This window comes from Taudactylus pleione, unplaced genomic scaffold, assembly GCF_031769625.1.
Source record: "Taudactylus pleione unplaced genomic scaffold, aTauple2 ptg000313l, whole genome shotgun sequence".
Taxonomy (NCBI): domain Eukaryota; kingdom Metazoa; phylum Chordata; class Amphibia; order Anura; family Myobatrachidae; genus Taudactylus; species Taudactylus pleione.
In genome coordinates this window covers 4,540,991-4,561,308 of record NW_028284714.1, presented here as the reverse complement: position 1 = coordinate 4,561,308, position 20,318 = coordinate 4,540,991, and the positions used below count along the sequence as shown (strand labels likewise).

At 42.8% G+C, this 20,318-nt stretch overlaps 1 protein-coding gene across 5 annotated transcripts in view; it reads right to left on the bottom strand.

Annotated features, from left to right (window-relative positions):
• Positions 1–20,318, bottom strand: part of EHBP1L1 (EH domain binding protein 1 like 1) — a 135,434-nt gene that overhangs the window by 2,214 nt on the left and 112,902 nt on the right. For all 5 annotated transcript variants that reach the window (XM_088442521.1, XM_088442525.1, XM_088442523.1 and 2 more), the window contains 3 exons: positions 9,228–9,348; positions 7,318–7,417; positions 7,139–7,212 (listed from right to left, as the gene is read on the bottom strand). In XM_088442521.1, coding sequence (XP_088298647.1) covers positions 7,139–7,212; positions 7,318–7,417; positions 9,228–9,348 — 295 coding nt within the window. The remainder of the gene's footprint in view (positions 1–7,138; positions 7,213–7,317; positions 7,418–9,227; positions 9,349–20,318) is intronic.

Genomic DNA, 20,318 nt, shown 5'->3' with positions numbered 1-20,318 from the left:
CATCTATAGATGGCATTGCCTAATAGAAGACAAGCAGCTTCTATCGGAAGACTTCAACGTGAGGGAGCCAATTGGATCCTTTGCAGGCATACGTAGAGGGACTCTATCGGGGAAGCTAACATCTGCTAAAATCATCATGCTTACAGCGTTACTAAACAACGGTATGCATGGGATGATAGGTGGGATGTATTGCATCCAAAATGCCATGCTTGATGCATCCTGCCTACAGTATGTTAAAAATCAGATATTGTGATCAAGTTGTTTCTGGAAGCGAAAATAGTTGGAGGTGGTTTATTGTTCTTGGCAATGTAAGGTGGCTATTAAGCAATGCAGATCTCATTCACTGGTGGCTTGTTGGGATTACAAAACCTATTCATTGGTGGCTAACGGAGATAATTGATCCCATTCAATGTGGGCTAGTGGAGAATTGAAATTAAAATCACAGGTGGTTAGTCAAGAGTAATGATAGCTAGTGAAAATTATTGACTCCACCTATGTTAGTGAATTATTATTATTATCCTTTGTATGGCATCACAAAGGGTTCTGCAGCGACTTACATACTATGTATAGCAGTGTAAACAAAACAAGAAACAAGTGCCAAAGGCTCACAGTACAAAACATCATATATAAGCTACATAACCACTGATGATACCACAAAAGCAGACTAGATGAACCCAGAGGTTAGGTGTCATTGATGTCAATGGGGAGGATATCGTGGTATAAGTGAGAGAAGGAAAAGCCCATGAGGGGAGAGGTTACAGTCTAGACTAGAGAATACAGCTGTTCTCACCTCCCTCATCCTCTAGCTAGTGAAATTACACCATTGTATCTTAAAGCATCTATTAGTTGAAGTTATAATGGGCTTAATGAGCTAATACAGAGTTTTAGAGTTCACAGCAGAAGAGAAAAGAGAGGACTATCAACCCAGTACAGATCAAGCAGATAGATGCCCCAGTATTACATTATATCATGTTCACTCTGTGCACAAGGGGACATGGGTGTAACTGCCATAGGTGCAATGAGTGCAGCTGCTATGGGACCAAGAGCTGAAGGGGGCATCTTCCTTGTCAAAGTTACATGTGTTATGTACATTTTTCACCACACGGTGGGACATAGGGGCCCTTACAAACTTTTGCTATAGGACCTTCAAATACCTAGTTACGCCCCTGCAAGGGGACCTAATATTTGCTAAACAACAGGTGGGAGTCTTTCTTGTAGGCAATGACCTAGGCAGATTCAGAGGCTCAGGCATCCCAGATTCTCATTTTCCTGTAGCTGATAGTGATACTGTCAGCTGGTCCACAGAGAACCCATGACCAGACTTTCCTGGTTGTTTTGGGAAGACAGGGAGGGCAGTAGAGAAGCAGTGGAACTGGAGAGAGAGTGGTGAGGAGCTGTAAGGTGGTGTCTGATAGGGAAGAGCAGTCCATGTCCACGACCTGGTTGTATGCTCACAAACAATAAGACTCTCCTCTCGCTGCTACTTAATATTTTATTTTAGAAAGTGGTCACTAGTTAGTCTCAAACAGTTGCTTTGATATGAATTGTAATCGAGATCTGTTGGCAAGCACATCTCTTATATTAAATAATATAAAGTGTTATGAAGGGATCTGGGAATTTATAAAAACCCCTTTAGCAAAAAAGTTTCTATTTAAGATCGAACAGTTCAAATAAAAAGCTCAGAAAGAGCTGATACCTAATATGTATTCTTGTAATTTGTGAAGCAATGAAATGTGTCATCATAGTGTATATATATATATATATATATATATATATATATTAGGGGTGTGCACCGGCCACTTTTCGTGTTTTGTGTTTTGGTTTTGGATCTGGATCTTTCTTCGTGTTTTGGATCTGGATTGGTTTTGCCAAAACCACCCTTCCGTGTTTTGGGTTCTGGGTTTTGTGTTTTGGATCTGTATTTTTTTTTAAAAAAGCATAAAAACAGCTAAAATCACAGAATTTGTTGGTTTCTCTGCTCCTATGCTATTATTAACCTCAATAACCTTAATTTCCACTCATTTCCAGTCTATTCTGAACACCTCACACCTCACAATAGTGTTTTCATGTCCAAAAGGTTGCACCGAGGTAGCTGGATGACTATGCTAAGCGACACGAGTGGGCGGCACAAACACGTGACCCATCTAGGAGTGACACTGCAGTGGCAGACAGGATGGCAGTTAGAAAAACTAGGCCCCAAACTGTACATAATGCAAAGAAAAAAAAGAAGTGCAAGATGGAATTGTCCTTGGGCCCTCCCACCCACCCTTATGTTGTATAAACAGGACATGCACACTTTAACAAATCAATCATTTCAGCGCCAGGGTCTGCCACACAACTGTGGCTGAAATGATTGGTTCGTTTGGGCCCCCACAAAACAAGCTGGCAATTAATGTGTCCCTGCACAAACTGGCTCTACGGAGGCAAGATGTCATCCTCATCCTCCTCATCCACCAATTCCTCACCCTCTTCAGTGTGTACATCCTCATCCTCACAAAGTATTAACTCGTCCCCACTTGAATCCACCACCACAGGTCCCTCTGTACCTTCTGGAGGCTGGTCTCCCTGGAAGAGCTGATAATTAATTTTGATGAACATCATCTTCTCCACATTCTGTGGAAGCAACCTCCTACGCCTTTCGCTGACAAGGTTCCCGGCTGCACTAAACACTCTTTCGGAGTACACACTGGAGGGGGGGCAACTCAGGTAAAATAGAGCCAGCTTGTACAGGGGCCTCCAAATTGCCTCTTTTTCCTGCCAGTACAGGTATGGACTGTCTGACATGCCTACTTGGATGCTGTCACCGATGTAATCCTCCACCATTCTGTCAATGGTGACAGTATCATATGCAGTGACAGTAGACATGTCAGAAATTGTTGCCAGGTCCTTCAGTCCGGACCAGATGTCCAAACTTGGTCCTGCCTGCCCTGCATCACCGCCAGCGGGTTGCTTTGGAATCCTAAGTTTTTTCCTGGCAGCCCCAGTTGCGGGAGAAAATGAAGAAGGAGCCGTTGACGTGTCACGTTCCGCTTCAGCTGACAGTGTGTTCACCAGCAGGTCTTTGCACCTCTGCAGGCTTGTGTCGGCCGGAAAGAGAGACACCACATAGGCTTTAAACCTAGGATCAAGCACGGTGGACAAAATGTAGTGGTCTGATTTCAACAGATTGACCACCCTGGAATCCTGGCAAAGCGAATGAAGGGCTTCATCCACAAGTCCCACATGCCGAGCGGAATCGCTCCGTCTTAGCTCCTCCTTCACTTTCTCCAGCTGCTTCTGCAAAAGCCTGATGAGGGGAATGACCTGACTCAAGCTGGCTGTGTCTGAACTGACTTCACGTGTGGCAAGTTCGAAGGGCTGGAGAACCTTGCACAACACGGAAATCATTCTCCACTGCGCTTGAGTCAGGTGCATACCCCCTCCTTTGCCTATGTCATAGGTGGATGTATAGGCTTGTATGGCCTTTTGCTGCTCCTCCATCCTCTGAAGCATATAGAGGGTTGAGTTCCACCGCGTCACAACCTCTTGCTTCAGGTGATGGCGGGGCAGGTTCAAGAGTGTTTGCTGGCGCTCCAGTCTTCGGCACGCAGTCGCTGAATGGCGAAAGTGGCCAGAAATTTTTCGGGCCACCCAAAGCGTCTCCTGCACGCCCCTGTCGCTTTTCAGAAAATTCTGCACCACCAAGTTTATTGTGTGAGCAAAACATGGGACGTGCTGGAATTTGCCCAGATGTAATGCCCGCACAATATTGGTGGCGTTGTCAGATATCACAAATCCCCAGGAGAGTCTAAGTGGGGTAAGCCACTGGGCGATGATTTCCCTCAGTTTCTCTAAGAGGTTGTCGGCGGTGTGCCTCTTACTGAAACCGGTGATACACAGCGTAGCCTGCCTTGTAACGAGCTGGCGTTTCTGAGATGCTGCTACTGGTGACGCTGCTGCTGTTGCTGCGTAAGGTGATACATCTACCCAGTGGGCTGTCACAGTCATATAGTCCTTAGTCTGCCCTGTTCCACTTGTCCACATGTCCGTGGTTAAGTGGACATTGTGTACAACGGCATTTTTCAGGACACTGAGGACACTTTTTCTGACGTTTCTGTACAGTCTCGGTATCGCCTGCCTAGTGAAGTGGAATCTAGACGGGATTTGGAACCGGGGACACACTACCTCCATCAATTGTCTAAATCCCACTGCACTAATGGCGGATACCGGACGCACGTCTAACACCAACATAGCAGTCAAGGCCTCAGTTATACGTTTTGCTTCAGGATGACTGCTGTCGTACTTCATCCTCCTCGCTAAGGACTGTTGGAGGGTCAATTGTTTAGTAAAAGTAGTGGTGTTCCTACTTCCTCTCTGGGATGATGAACGACTCCCAGCAGCAGCAACAGCAGCAGCGGCAGCAGTAGGCGTAGCAATGCAGGATCCTCCAGAGGAATCCCGGATAGGAGAGTCAGTCATGCCAGTGACATGGCCTGCAGGACTACTTCCGATCCTGACTAAGGAGGAAATTGACGAGGAGGGAGTTGACGGTGTGGTTTGCAGGCGCTTGGATACAACAGGACAATGGGATTTAGGTGTCCCTGGACTGCTTACGGTCTTAGCCAAAGTTTCTGAACTTGACAGTAACTTTTTATGAACGCGCTGCAGGTGCCGTATAAGGGAGGATGTTCCTAGGTGGTTGACGTCCCTACCCCTACTTATTTCACCTTTACATATGGTACATATGGCAAGACAGTTGTTGTCCGGATTTGGATAGAAATATTGCCAGATCAAAGAGGTGGAATGTTTGGTCTTCTGCCCAGGCATGACCGTGATGGGCTTTTTCATCCCACGGACAACAACTGTCTCCCCCGGAGCCTGATTTAAACAAACCACATCACCATCAGAATCCTCCTCGCCAACTTCCTCCTCAGCGCCAGCTACACCAGTATCCTCATCCTGTTGTACTTCAACAGTGACATCTTCAATTTGCATATCAGCAAGTGGACTGTGGGTGCTCCTTTCAGCACTTGCAGGGGGCGTGCAAATGGTGGAAAGAGCCACCTCTTCCCGTCCAGTGCTGGGAAGGTCAGGCATCGCAACCACCACCACACTTGGACTCTCCTTGGGGATTTGTGATATCTTCTTAGAAAGCACAGTTCTTCGCTGTGCTTTTGCCAGCTTAACTCTTTTGATTTTTTTAGTGGGAGGAGGGCTTCCACCGTCATGTGAAGCTGAACCACTAGTCATGAACATACTAGGGATCGACCTTAGCCGTTCCTTGCCACTCCGTGTCGTAAATGGCATATTGGCAAGTTTACGTTTCTCTTCAGCTGACTTAAATGTCTTTTTCAAGGTCATTTTCCTGAACTTTGCCATTTGGGATTGTATGTGCCCTCTACTATGACATTGGGCATCGGCCTTGGCAGACGACGTTGATGGCATGTTATCGTCTATGTCATGACTAGTGGCAGCAGCTTCAGCACTAGGAGGAAGTGGTTCTTGATCTTTCTCTATTTTATTTTTATCGGAGAAAGTTTGGTCCTCCATTTATGTTATATCGATTTGATATATACGTACGGCTAAACACAGAAAATAATTTTTTTTTTGGTTTGGACTGGAGTGTACTTTGGGGGTTACAGCACCCTTTAACGGTCAAGCCAGCCGGCCCTTTACTTATGACACAGGCGCACGCTTGGCACTACTTTGTTGATGCACGTGCGGCTACTGCGCACACAATTCACAAACACAGAAAATAATTTTTTTTTAGGTTTGGACTGGAGTGTACTTTCGGGGGTTACAGCACCCTTAACGGTCAAGCCAGCCGGCCCTTTACTTATGACACAGGCGCACGCTTGGCACTACTTTGTTGATGCACGTGCGGCTACTGCGCACACAATTCACAAACACAGAAAATAATTTTTTTTTTGGTTTGGACTGGAGTGTACTTTGGGGGTTACAGCACCCTTTAATGGTCAAGCCAGCCGGCCCTTTACTTATGACACAGGCGCACGCTTGGCACTACTTTGTTGATGCACGTGCGGCTACTGCGCACACAATTCACAAACACAGAAAATAATTTTTTTTTTGGTTTGGACTGGAGTGTACTTTCGGGGGTTACAGCACCCTTAACGGTCAAGCCAGCCGGCCCTTTACTTATGACACAGGCGCACGCTTGGCACTACTTTGTTGATGCACGTGCGGCTACTGCGCACACAATTCACAAACACAGAAAATAATTTTTTTTTTGGTTTGGACTGGAGTGTACTCTTGGGGGTTACAGCACCCTTAACGGTCAAGCCAGCCGGCTCTTTACTTATGACACAGGCGCACGCTTGGCACTACTTTGTTGATGCACGTGCGGCTACTGCGCACACAATTCACAAACACAGAAAATAATTTTTTTTTTGGTTTGGACTGGAGTGTACTTTGGGGGTTACAGCACCCTTTAACGGTCAAGCCAGCCGGCCCTTTACTTATGACACAGGCGCACGCTTGGCACTACTTTGTTGATGCACGTGCGGCTACTGCGCACACAATTCACAAACACAGAAAATATATTATTTTTTAGCACTTGGGGGGAGCACCCCTGATGGACAGAGCACCCCCTGGACAACACTACAGCACTCCTTTAGGACTGGGACACTGCACAGGACTTTGGAGTGGACACAGCCCCTATGGAGAACTGACTGCACAACACAGTCTAGCCAGCCCCTATGGACTTTGAAGTAGTGGACACAGCCCCTATTAACAACAGCAGCACAGCACAACACAGCCAGCCCCTATGGACTTTGAAGTAGTGGACAACAGCAGCACTACACTACACTACACTACACAGCCCTAACTCCCACCCTCCCTCTTCACTGTCCACAGCCGAGTGAGAAAATGGCGCCGACGCGGGTACCTTATATAGGATCCAAAACCCGCGAGACTCGGAAGGCGGGATGATGACGTTTTGCCTCGATTTCAGATCCGAGTCAGGCGGGAAAAGTCGAGCCTGACTCGGATCGGACTCGGATCGGGGGGGCTCGGGGGGGTTCGGATTTCAGAAATCCGAACCCGCTCACCCCTAATATATATATGTAGCGTATGGTCTCTGAGCCTATTACTTGGTTTCCCATACAGCTGTATTTGTGTATTCTAGTCATTAGTCTCTCACCATCAGTACAGAGCAGTGCTCGCAGGTCTCTGCTCAGCAGCTCAAACCGCCTTTCCAGGTCTTGCTCCTCTGCACTGTAAGAAGAAAAGCAGCCATTACAGTAAATAGATACTTAAAGATTTTATATTTGTGTTTAATTTTCATAAAAGGGTAATAGTCTGTTCTTCCTCACTACTTACAGCAGTTGTAGCTCATCCTGTCTGCGGATTAAAGCATTTTTTTTGTTCACTAATGTGAACCATTCCTGGATGAGAATCTCTTCTGCCTCCTTGTCAGAACCTGGTGATCAAACAATTTAAATGTTAACATTATGCTTGTGAAAAGGGAATATTTGCTGTCTCCCATTTGAGGCAACAGATGTTTTGGAGCGAGGCGCTGCTGGAGGGCAATAAATGGACGGTTGGAATGTAATTAGTGTTTATGTTGGAGCTACCGTATATATATATATATATATATATATATATATATGGACAGCAATTCCTGCGCTTGTGTACTTTTTCCTGAATTTAGCATCTTACATTGTACTAAGTAGCTAATAGTGTACTAAGGTCCTGATTCAGACCCGCTCGCAAGCGCACAGCACTCGCAAGCTCACAGTGCTCGCAAGTGGGTCGATGGTCCCCCACTGCACATGCGCAAAACACGTCCAGCGATGGCAGCTCAGTCGCTAAGGGTCTCGCTACAAGACTGTCGATGGTGAGTGACAGCTCGCCTCGTTTTGTAGGCAAGGGGGGGGTGGCTGCACAAACGCAGGCGTTCCCTTAGGAATGCCTGGCGTTTGTGGGCGGCCCCACTGACATCACTAGTGATGTTAGTAGTGGACTTCCTGCTCTATTAGAGCAGGAAGTCCACTCGGCCGTACCACAGGGTTTCGTCGCAAGCCCGATGGTCGCAATAATCGCGATGGACTCCAGGCCGCTCGCACAAGCTGTGGGTGTTCACCCACAGCTTTGCGAGTGCCATTGAGAAAAAAAAACACGCCCTGATTCAGAGCAAGCGCTCGCTAGCAGCGAGCGGCTCTGAATCAGGCCCTAAGTACTGTATTTAGGATTAGTATTTGTTGTCACAAAAGATATGGTATAAACTAGAAGATTAAGACACATTTTAAAATATAGTCGCAAAGTCTGTTGCGTGCCAAATGGAGCTATTTGCCTTGATTTCGGGATAGGCGTATGTGGTCACATCTGCAGCTTTCCATTGAGATGCCAAAGAGGTGATTTACTAACCAAAGGAAGTGTATGTATACAGCACACTTACTTTTGTGCAAATGTGTCTGCCAGATGACATACAGTATAAAGGAGCATGCCCAATTTAAGGGCCAGATTCAATTAGCAGTGGGTTGTACCGCGAGGTCTGTTCTCCTGGGTATAGTGCTGGAGCTACTCAATTAGAGCATTATATGAGCATTATCTGCAGCCTACGGGTCTCTAAATAAATAGCTCTGGGTGACACAACTCACAGCTAATTCAGTCTGCCCCTAAGACTTGGAGAGTGCCCCTTTTTAAACATTCACGATCACTTGTGGAATGTCCATATCCACAAACATAAAAACTTAGGGCCCCATTTATTAACTAAGCTTAATGCCAGCTGCATATTTTCGTTTCTCTCACTGAGATACTAATTATTAGTTATCAGTCCGGCGAGGTCCAGCCATGTCCCCCTTGTTGGCGAGGTCCTCTGCTCAGCTGCTAGCATGATGGGCTTCTGTGTCTCTGTCTGCGCATGTGCTTGGCCCGGTGGGAACCCAGCAATGCCTGGAAGGCTTTGATGAAATCGGAAAGGCAAAGTTGGGTCCCCATTGCCGGCAATAGGGACTGCATTGCTCTCGCCATCAGCGATGTAGTGACAAACAGCAGTAATCTTAGATTATCTGTTTGTTGAATGCAGAAAGGATTACATAACCCCTTTAGTGAGTGCTAATGGGGTTATGCATTGTTGATAAATGGGGCCCTTAGTCCTGCCATCTATCACTTCTGGACCAACCCATTAACTCATTTATTTCTTAACATACAGTATCTATTCTTTGGTACAATACAAACAAACCTAAATAACACTATATAACAAAAAGCTTCAGTTAACAATAGTATACCATTTTCCATTATAAGTCGCAGATCTTTTTCTACTGTGGCTGCTCTTGAGTCAATCTCTTTCTGCTGGTCCTCCAGAGCGGAGAGCTCAGAGATCACATACTGGCTGGCATCTTTAAGAACCTGGGAAGACACAAAGATGTAGCATAAGTAGGGTTATGGTGTATAAGAAATACTGCAGTATTCATATCTTATGTTAACAGTTGCAACAGAGTAATGTTTAAGGGGCCTCAAAAGTGTCCCATGGTCCCACAAACGTGTTCCATATTACCTTTTGCAGAGAAGCATCATCACACTAGCATGACATACCCCAAGCAGTAAGTTCTAGCAGTTGTTTAGTCAATCTACTGTAGTCACTCAGAAGGCATATCAAACCATTGATAATAACCAGGACTGTCTGAATACACTGTGCTCTGTAACATCAGTCACTAAATAGAACACCAAGGGAAGATGTGACTTTAGACTATAGAGCTGAGTGTGTGCATTGTAGCCTTCCTATACACAGGACTGACAACGAAAACAAGACAGCACCAGCTGAAATCTTATACGTCCTTGTATAAGGGGAGGACGCGGGGGAGGTCACTGTAGCGCATGGGGAGGGGGGGAGGGATGAGTTGGTGAACCGGCGGTGAATGCGTGGACACCTTCTTACTGTATTTTTTGCAAAAAATATAGGGGTGGATTACTAAGCCTTGGATGGAGATAAAGTGAGCAGAGATAAAGGGCCTCATTTATCAACGAGTCATCTGTTTGAAAAATGACAGTTGGGAGCTGATTGGCTGGAGCACCATTATCATACACAGCGAGTTTTATCACTTGTTTTGCGTGATAACACTCGTTGATAAATGAGGTCAAAAGTACCAGCGACCAGCATCTAACTATCACAGCCTGTGACATGGCTCAGCATTAGCCAGGACATTGCGTAATGGGATTTTTATCTATTCAGTAGAGTTGTTCATGTACTTTTCCATGTTCTTAAATAACTATAGTAATAGTCATTTTATCACATCGATAGGATGCAATGCCATATATTAATTAACCCATTTCACAAAATGAAATGAATGAATTAAGGCTATAGTATTTCTGTCAGTCCTCCATGTTAAGGGAAAAGTTATATGGTCACACCAACATAGGGGGTTATGTTATAGGTTCTGAGATTACGGAACTAGCGGGATTTTACCAAGTTTGCCGCTAAATTTAAGTGCCTATCAGTTATAACTTTGCTTTTTACCTTATACCTTTAAATTTAGCTCTGAATTTGAATTGTGTTACTGGATTGCTGTGTCTGTATACCCCAATATTGCTCTATTCTTGGTCTCATCAGACCTGCTACTGTACTACACTGTTCACCCCCCTTCCCCTCTTCTATCGTCCCCTCTTTTCCACTTTCTCACTTATTTCTTTATCCTACCTTTATTCTTCTTACGTAATCTATATATATATATATATATATATATAAGGTGGTAATTATATGATTTTTCTATATGCTATTGTATTGAATGTTATGGATCGACTTTATACCCCTAATTTTTTTTCATCTTTGTATTGCTATATGAAGAGTTGAACATTTTTAAATAAAGAATTTATTTAAAAAAATGTAGCTGTGAAATCCCATTAATTCTGTAATCTCGGAACCTATTACATTACCTCCATAGTTTTTCCTTTTTAGTTGCACCAATTTTGGGTTGACAAGCGATGTGCCTTGGTTCAAAATCCAAAGAGTTTTAAAGAAATCGCAATAATGAAGAAATGCATCACGTTTTGTTTCTGATATGTGGAACAATATTCTTCAAATCTGTATGGATGGTGAACTGCAGAACATTGATTATGAACTTGAGTCCCTTACATTATGCAGCTGAAAAAGAAAGAATACAGATGTGGCCTCCTACATCTATCCTCAATACGCCATGCCATGCTACATGCCTGGAGTGAGTGAGCCGCCAGGACCGGTGCAACTCTGTTAGCATCAGGCGTCTTTTGTTGCCGAAAAAGCAGTGCTGGTTAATATGAAATGTGACTTTTGTATATCTGTGTGCAACTGATGGGCCTATGTATCAAAGCTTGATGTGAGATATATATCACCAACCAATCAGCTTCTAAGTTACATTTTGCAGGTTGTGTTTAAGAAATTACAGTTTGGAGCTGATTGGTTGGTGATATACATTTCACAATTTTATCTCACATCAAGCTTTGATACATATGCCCCTGAGTCTGTAAACAGAACTTGGAGTAGATAAAAGCTGCGGCCGCAGCATCGTAGCACTTCGTATGCTGATTCATGACTTATGCCGGGTACATACTAGACAATATATTGGGCACATTGGGCAGTGTGTACCCGCTATGTTGCTGACAATGTGCACTCCTGTGTGCGGTCAGTGACGTTGTCCGCCGGACCTGCATGCAGGTCCGATGGGCAATATTGACAGCGGGGGCCTTGCTGCATTCGCTCTCGGCATTGGCAAGTGTGTACGCACTTGCCGATGTCAGCACCCTGCCGATGTCAGCACCCTGCCGATGTCGTACACACTAGACATCGTCTAATGTGTACCCGGCATTAGGCACACACAGATATACAAGTGTCACATATCAAATTAATCAGCACAGCCTCCTGGTGCGCCCTAGTCAATGTGATTTAGATGCATTGTCGGCAAAAGAAGTCACGAAGCAGAGCAAAGCAGAGTCTCATGGGACCTGATGCACCAAGAGGGGCTGTTTGGCGAGACTGCAGCAAAGATGTGAGAAGACACATCTGTACATTGGTCTGGCCACAGATTTTTTCCGTACTATTTTACAGTACATGGAGGACTGTGATATCATTTATTCCAGAAGGAGGGATCAATCTTACTTTTCTTCACAGGACTAATCCTATCAGCCTCCATAATAAGACTTGTAATTCTTTCTAATAGATACTGCTGTCTTCTAACCAACTAAGTAGCTGATGACTCCTGCTACTCCCTTTGTGCTAATCATAATTTATTAACCTAGTTCATACAAATAATGATAATAAAGATAACAGAGTTGGCATTGAAAGGTTAGATTTTCATTGACAAATGATAGAAGTATGGCGGCATATCACAGGACAGAAAGGAAACACACAAACACTCTAACCCAAACACCCACCTGGCAGGGTGGTCTCATCAATCCCCACTGGGAAGACACTTTGGGCATGAGTCTGAGTGGGACGCATCTGCGCCCACTTTTGCGTACAGTCATGGCAGCCTGCTTACTAGTTTATGCCCTTGACAGAATCCGCTTTTCTATACTAAAACAATGTGCGGCTGCATGTGGCAGCCTATCCCGCCCACTGTTACATGCGCTGCCGTCATCATTAGTATCGCCCCCATGCTGGGTGTAAAAGATCCCATTTCCATCCGCATGGCTGCTACGAATGAACAAGGCAGTCAGCTTACACATCCCCGACACTCCCATAAGACAAAAGAATTCCGTGCGCCAGCATGGTCACCACCCAGTTACTGCCCAGAAATGCCCATTTCATGGAAAACATGTTCCGTCGATGGATGGATCCATTTGCAGTAGCGATCTCCATCAGTAAGCATATGGTGTCTGATCCTGCATTCACCTATTTCTTTCGTTGGAACATGAGCGATATGCTAAAATCCGCGAGATGCATCCGTACCTGCGGATACATCTGACTCAGACTCAGGAACTTTATGAGGAGCGCGTAACCAAAACAATGAAAAAAATGGATAACCGCAAAACTGACGGTTTTTACCGCCACACAGAGAATCATGCAAACAACACACACCAGCATTAGTTAAATAAATGACAGTCAAACATCTACCCTCAATAGCACCTAAACCTTATAGAAACATAACACTGCCACAAAATGGGGCATCTTCTGCCACAAGCCTCAGGGTTTAACCACCCTTAGACTGCATTATGATTATCTTTGTTAATATTTTCTTTGGATAGATACAAGAACTCAGTATAGACCGCAACAGTACATAGTATAATTTATATATAATAAATAAGAGATACAATAGCACCTACATTTATTTCTTATTTTTTTTAAATGATAAGACAGCTGCTGATGCCTCATTCAACAAGGTTTTATCACTTCATTACACATCCTGCCACGGTATTCCCAAACATGTGCAGAGCTCAAGATATGTTCCAGTTGGCAACAATAGATTAAGCGTCTGGTTTACGCCAGGCACATGTAACAGAGGCTTACGTCCCACTTGCTCTCATGTTGTGTAACAAATGCACGCATTATTAGGCATATCAATAAAAAAATAATCAAATACCTTTGTAATACAGCAAAAACAACTCCCAATCTTGCATACTGCTCCCCCCCCCCCAAAAAAAAAAAAAAAAACATGCTTGCAAAAGCATAATCTATATCCTAGAAGAAGAAAGTACCAATTAGTGTCACAAAAAGCATCTCAAACAGCCAATTACAAGCAGTTTGCTGGTGACCATCATATTTATTCACTCACTATTTGCCTCTGATCACCTGCACATATGAACCGGGTCAAGGTCCGGATTTACTTTTGTGTCCCGGTTCGAACAGAGTCCCAATTTGGACCTGTTGCGGATTCAGAAGACAGACTTAAAAACCGAAATGGAATTCGTACATTTTAGCTGTTTTTATCAATATACAGCGATTTTTATCAATTTTTAATCAACTTATATGGATTTGTATCTGAATCCAAAACCAAAACACTTGAGGGTGGTTTTGCAAAACCAAAACACGAAGATGAATCCAGATCCAGAACCAAAACACGGGGGTCCGCGCACATCTCTAGTTCACAAGAGCACAAGCACGTTGGTACTTTAATTGACCTATTTTAGCACACCCTTTACACCCATCCAGGTGTAGGCAGGAGGAGGTGGCAGAATCTAACAAATCTGTCTGGGCACACATGGATGTGTGTAATATTAAAGGGCAGGGGGGATAGGAAACCGTCTCCTATTACTATTCCTGTAATATAAAGCTAATGTTAGACTTCAGTAAATACAGTAGTGGTGGTGCTCACTAGAGTTAAATAAAGATTTTTCAAAAGGCACAAAAGAAGGAAAGAACTCTGTTATGTGAGCACTCTTAATTGACAAAATTATTAAAATATAACTTTTATTAATGCAATTTAATATAGTAAAATAGACTTACACTTGACAATACAGACAAAAACATATAATGGGAAATAACTAAAAATACATTCCAGGCTATATAGCACTAATATTAAGAGGTGCAAGAATCTCCTTATTAGATGGTGAAATATTGAAAAACATAAATCAATGTCAGCATAACAGTGTAACACGAAGTTTTCACAACCTCCCACAGGCAAATATGCAATAGATGTGACTTGAACTGTTAGTTATCAACTGCAGCTGTTAATATGCCTACTGACTATGTAGTGGAAGCTTATTTGAACCTAAATGATATAGATAGATAGATAGATAGATAGATAGATAGATAGATAGATAGATAGATAGTATTGGTAAAATGTAGGTAGTATGTGATTTATAACCTTAATAGACTGATCATGTGATTTGCTATAGATCTGTGTGTTATCAACTGTATCTATTAATATTTCTACTGACCTTGCAGTGTAAGCTTATTTTAACCTAAAGATAGATAGATAGATAAATATCATTTTAAATGGATAGATAGCAATGGCAAAATACATGGAGAATGTAATTTTCACCTCAGTAGGCTGACTGTGGGGCAGATGTATAAAGCTCTGAAAAGTGATAAAGTGGAGAGTGATAAACAACCAACCAATCAGCTCCCAACTGTCAGTTTTCAAACACAGCCTGTAACATGGCAGTTAGGAGCTGAGTGGTTGGTCATTTATCACTCTCCGCTTTATCACTTTCCTGAGCTTCATATGTCTGCCCCATACAGGCATAATGCCCTATGGTCAACAGCTCCAATTTGCGTTGAACTGATTGCGTAATAGAGAAAGTCAGGGTAATTAAGACTGCTATTGACAAATTTTGCTTCTCCTCACTATATGAAATGTATTCAATGAGGAGTGAGAGATTCATGGAAAGCAGGTTGCCCTTGGAAACAACAGGAGAATTGGCACATTGGTGCGTTTGAATGTCATAATAAAAGCATCGGACACACAAGGAGAGAGTAACTCCACTGATATAGTGACCAATTATTAGAGGTATAGATAGTGCATGTGACAGTCTAAATACACAAATCAACAACCTCATTGTTCCCAATAAACATTTCACATAATCAAGATCAATAATTAATGACTGGATACACCTTAAACTATCTATACGTTTTATGGATCGCTAATCTATATTATATGCGATCACATAGAATTCATATTGGAATGGTTTGTGAACACATTGGTCTTCATAATTGAAAACATAATAACACTTTGTTAAGGTGCTAATCTCCATATAACTACACCTTGCAACTGTTGGTATTAACATTTATATGTATCAAAGCTTGATGTGAGATAAAATTGTGAAATATACAGTCAGGTCCATAAATATTGGGACATTGACAGAATTTTCATATTTTGGCCTCTAGTCACCACCACAATGGCTTTGAAATGAAACAAACAAGATGTGATTTAACTGCAGACTTTCAGATTTAATTTGAGGGTAATTACATCCAAATCAGGTGAACGGTGTAGGAATTACAATGGTTTCTATATGTGCCTCCCACTTTTTAAGGGGCCAAAAGTAATGGGACAAACTAAACAATCCTAAATCTAACTTTCACTTTTTAATACTTTGTTGCAAATCCTTTGCAGGCAATTACAGCCTGAAGTCTGGAACGCATAGACATCACCAGACGCTGGGTTTCATCCCTGGTGATGCTCTGCCAGGCCTCTACTGCAAATGTCTTCAGTTCCTGCTTGTTCTTGGGGCATTTTCCCTTCAGTTTTGTCTTCATCAAGTGAAATGCATGCTCAATCGGATTCAGGTCAGGGGATTGACTTGGCCATTACATAACACTCCACTTTTTAGCCTTAAAAAACTCTTTGGTTGCTTTTGCAGTTTGCTTCGGGTCATTGTCCATCTGCACTGTGAAGCGCCGTCCAATGAGTTCTGAAGCATTTGACTGAATATGAGCATATAATATTGCCCGAAACACTTCAGAATTCATTCTGCTGCTTTTGTCAGCAGTCACATCATCAATAAATACAAGGGAACCATTTCCATTGGCAGCCATACATGCCCACGCCATCACACTACCACCATCATGCTTCACTGATGCGGTGGTATGTTTTGGATCATGAGCAGTTCCTTTCCTTCTCTTCTCTTCCCATCACTCTGGTACAAGTTGATATTTGTCTCATCTGTCCATAGGATGTTGTTTCAGAACTGTAATGGCTTTTTTAGATGTTTTTTAGATGTTGTTTGGCAAACTCTAATCTGGTCTTCCTGTGTTTGTGGCTCACCAATGGTTTGCATCTTGTGGTGAACCCTCTATATTCACTCTTGTGAAGTCTTCTCTTGATTGTTGACTTTGACACATATACATCTACCTCCTGGAGAGTGTTCTTGATTTGGCCAACTGTTGTGAAGGGGTTTTTCTTCACCAGGGAAATAATTATTTTGTCATCCACCACAGTTGTTTTCCGTGGTCTTCTTTTGGTGTTGCTGAGCTCTCCGGTGCGTTCTTTCTTTTTAAGAATGTTCCAAACAGTTGATTTGGCCACACCTAATGTTTTTGCTATCTCTCTGATGGGTTTGTTTTGATTTTTCAGCCTAATGATGGCTTGCTTCACTGATAGTGACAGCTCTTTGGATCTCATATTGAGAGTTGGCAGCAACTGATTCCAAATGCAAATGTCACACCAAGAATCAACTCCAGACCTTTTACCTGCTTAATTGATAATGAAATAACGAGGGAATAGCCCACACCTGTCCATGAAATAGCTTTTGAGTTGATAGTCCCATTACTTTTGGCCCCTTAAAAAGTGGGAGGCACATATTGAAACTGTTGTAATTCCTACACCGTTCACCCGATTTGGATGTAATTACCCTCAAATTAAATGTGAAAGTCTGCAGTTAAAGCATATCTTGTTTGTTTAATTTCAAAACCATTGTGGTGGTGAATAGAGGCCAAAATATGAAAATTCTGTCAATGTCCCAATATTTATGGACCTGACTGTATATCACCAACCAATCAGCTCCAAACTATAATTTCTTAAAAACAGCCTGCAAAATGTAAGTTAGAAGCTGATTTTTATGGTGATATACATCTCACATCAAGCTTTGATACATATGTCCCTAAAACGCTGTAACTGAAGTTTGATTCCAACCGGATGGTGCTAATCTCTTGTGATATCTTCTGTAATATCACACCTTACAACTACTGGTATTAACACTTATACTCTGTAACTGAAGTCTGATTACAACCGTAAGGTTTAATTGAAGTGCCCGTTGCACATTAAAGTTCAAGTCATAAAGTGCAAACATACACAGAATACTCGTAGGTAAGGTGGTAATTGCAGGTAAAAATCTCGGCTGAAGTGTCTGGTGATACACTAGATCTGATATTGTTGGTGTTCAGATAAGATGATAAGTAACAAAATTGCCGTCCGGCGGTACACATGCAAAACCCGTGAAACCAAAGGGTTACACTGGGTATACAATCATACATGAGCAGAGGACCATATACAAACTTGGTGTTGAAGAGCCCGGTACTCATGGGACACCCAGTATCCGATGCTCACCTATGTGGCTTGCTCAAGGAAGAAATAGCTCTATGTATAGTTCCGGTCTCTCCTGGACTAAATGTTAAAAAGGGACCAATCCTTTCATTCTAACAGATGATAGACCGTTCTTTGTACCTATAGGTGAGGACTGGTGCGCCCAACCAATAAGGATCAAGGATTCCACGAGGATGTCTATAACCAATAAAGATCCAGTACTATCGTAGGGTGTGTTAATGACCACCAATCACTGACACAGGCAGATTCTAGGCTTAGGAGTATGTGCCCGATGACAGTCCATTGAGCGATACATTACCTGACTCCATACTGATACTGTGTGTTGTAGTAATATGGTGTCCACGAGCGGGATCATAAGGCATTGTTAATATAGATAACAACTTAAGTGACGGTGAGGAAGTGTAAATAAATACAGCTGGATGGGGGGTATACGCAATCAAAATAAGCTATTTAGCTATGTTAGCATGTGTAATCATACCTGGTTGCCATTGCATAGTATCATCTGCCCAGGTGTATATGTGGTCACATGCAAACAATAAGAAAAAAGAGCAAAAGGAGGTAATGCCAGAATCACGGCTTATGTGCATCTATGTAAGGTATTACTGTAACAAGTCTATAGTTAGAGTTAGTGTGGTCATATTACCACTACCTTAGGAACTCTCTACCTACATTAAGACCCTGTGGTCATGTATGAGGTGGGTAAGCCCTACAAATATCATCTTATATGTACATAACTTAAAACCATCTGTAATTACAATAACCACTGTAAAAAAATGCATATCTATTACTATAGTATGCCATGACATGTGTCTAAGGGCTCTATTTACTACAATCCGCATATTGAATGCAGATTGTAGTGTGATATTATCGACTGAATTCGCACTGCGAATTCAGGCAATATCACAGGGATTTACTACAAATCCCTTGCAGGGACAGAGCTTGCGATAAAGCTCTGTCCCTGCGAATCCCCTCCGCACACTAGTCACGGTATTTTCACAAAAAATACCGTGACTAGTGCTCCGCACATGCGCCGACAGGCCACCGCTGCTATCCCCCACGGCGCTAGGCCCCGCCCCCCGCGATCGCGAACCCCCTGAAACCCCCCTCCCCCCTTCCCCTCGACTCCCCCTCTCCCTTAATTACACTTACTTTCATGATCCGGGCCTCCGGTGATGTCCTCCATGCCTCCGATCAGGTGATCTCCCATATTGCATTGGGACCCGATCACCTGATGACCGGGCTGCAGTGCACTATGGGAGACCAGCTGACTGGAGGGGAGACATCACCGGAGGCCCGATCACCGGTCCCTGGAGTCAGGTAAGTAAAAAAAAATTTTGACAATTTTTCTTTTCTTTTTTTTACAGTAATCAGCTTGAGGTCTGTTTAGACCACACAACTGATTACTGGGACCGACTCCCGGCTCTGCTCTCCCCGTTAGAGCGGAGCAGGAGTCCGGTAACCTGGGAAGACCCTGGATAACGCCACCACCAGGTGGTGTTATTATCACAGGGCTTTCCCCGATATTTTTTTACAATTTATTTTTAGTAACTTTGGCCAGATCACATTTCCCATTACAATTATGCAATATGCTTACTAAAAATAAGTGATACTTAGGGGTTGGAGTAGAATTTTGCGAATTCTACTCCAATTGCCTTGTAATAACTATAGGTGATACTAAAATAATGTGAAAAGGGTGTGAAAACACCCTTTTTCACTTTATTTTAGTAAAAATAATGTTAATAAATAGAGCCCTAAGTGAGCAACAAATGTGAAAAAAATGTGAATACTAAAGACAACTGTGAGGGTCAAGTGAGACAAATGGTAGACAGTGTAAATGTACAGTCACATAGTGATTTCTAGATTATATAGTGTAAAAATACATGTAAGGAGTGAGTCCTCGTTATAGTATATAAGGATAGACCTATGGTGATATATAAACATTTTAAATAAGTGCAAGAATTTCCTAATTAGTGAGTGTGATAAAATGACTACATAAATGAAAAGCGACATATAATGATAATAAGGAAGGGGGTAATTTATATTAATACACAAGAAGTAATCCGGTTTAAGAATACATATAGAGATATTATTATTGTGTATTAAAGCAATATACTTGGATCTGTGTTAGTTGAAGGAAACACTATCTGCTAATGAAAACTCTCCAAGCCCAATCATATATTTTATGTATCCCTCTGGATGCTATGGATGCGATTGGTACTCTAGAGATCAATCTCTACGAGTACTGGGTTAGTCGCGAGTAGAGGGGGCAGACTGGAGGAACTGAACGAGCAGTAGGGGTTAAGTTCCCCTAATATAATTCTATATGGACAATCCTTCTAGATCCCCTAAATCAGATGCATAGCAAGGATGGAAAGTTTAAATCTTAGGGCGGTATTCAATTAATTTTGTGTCTGCAAAAAAGTT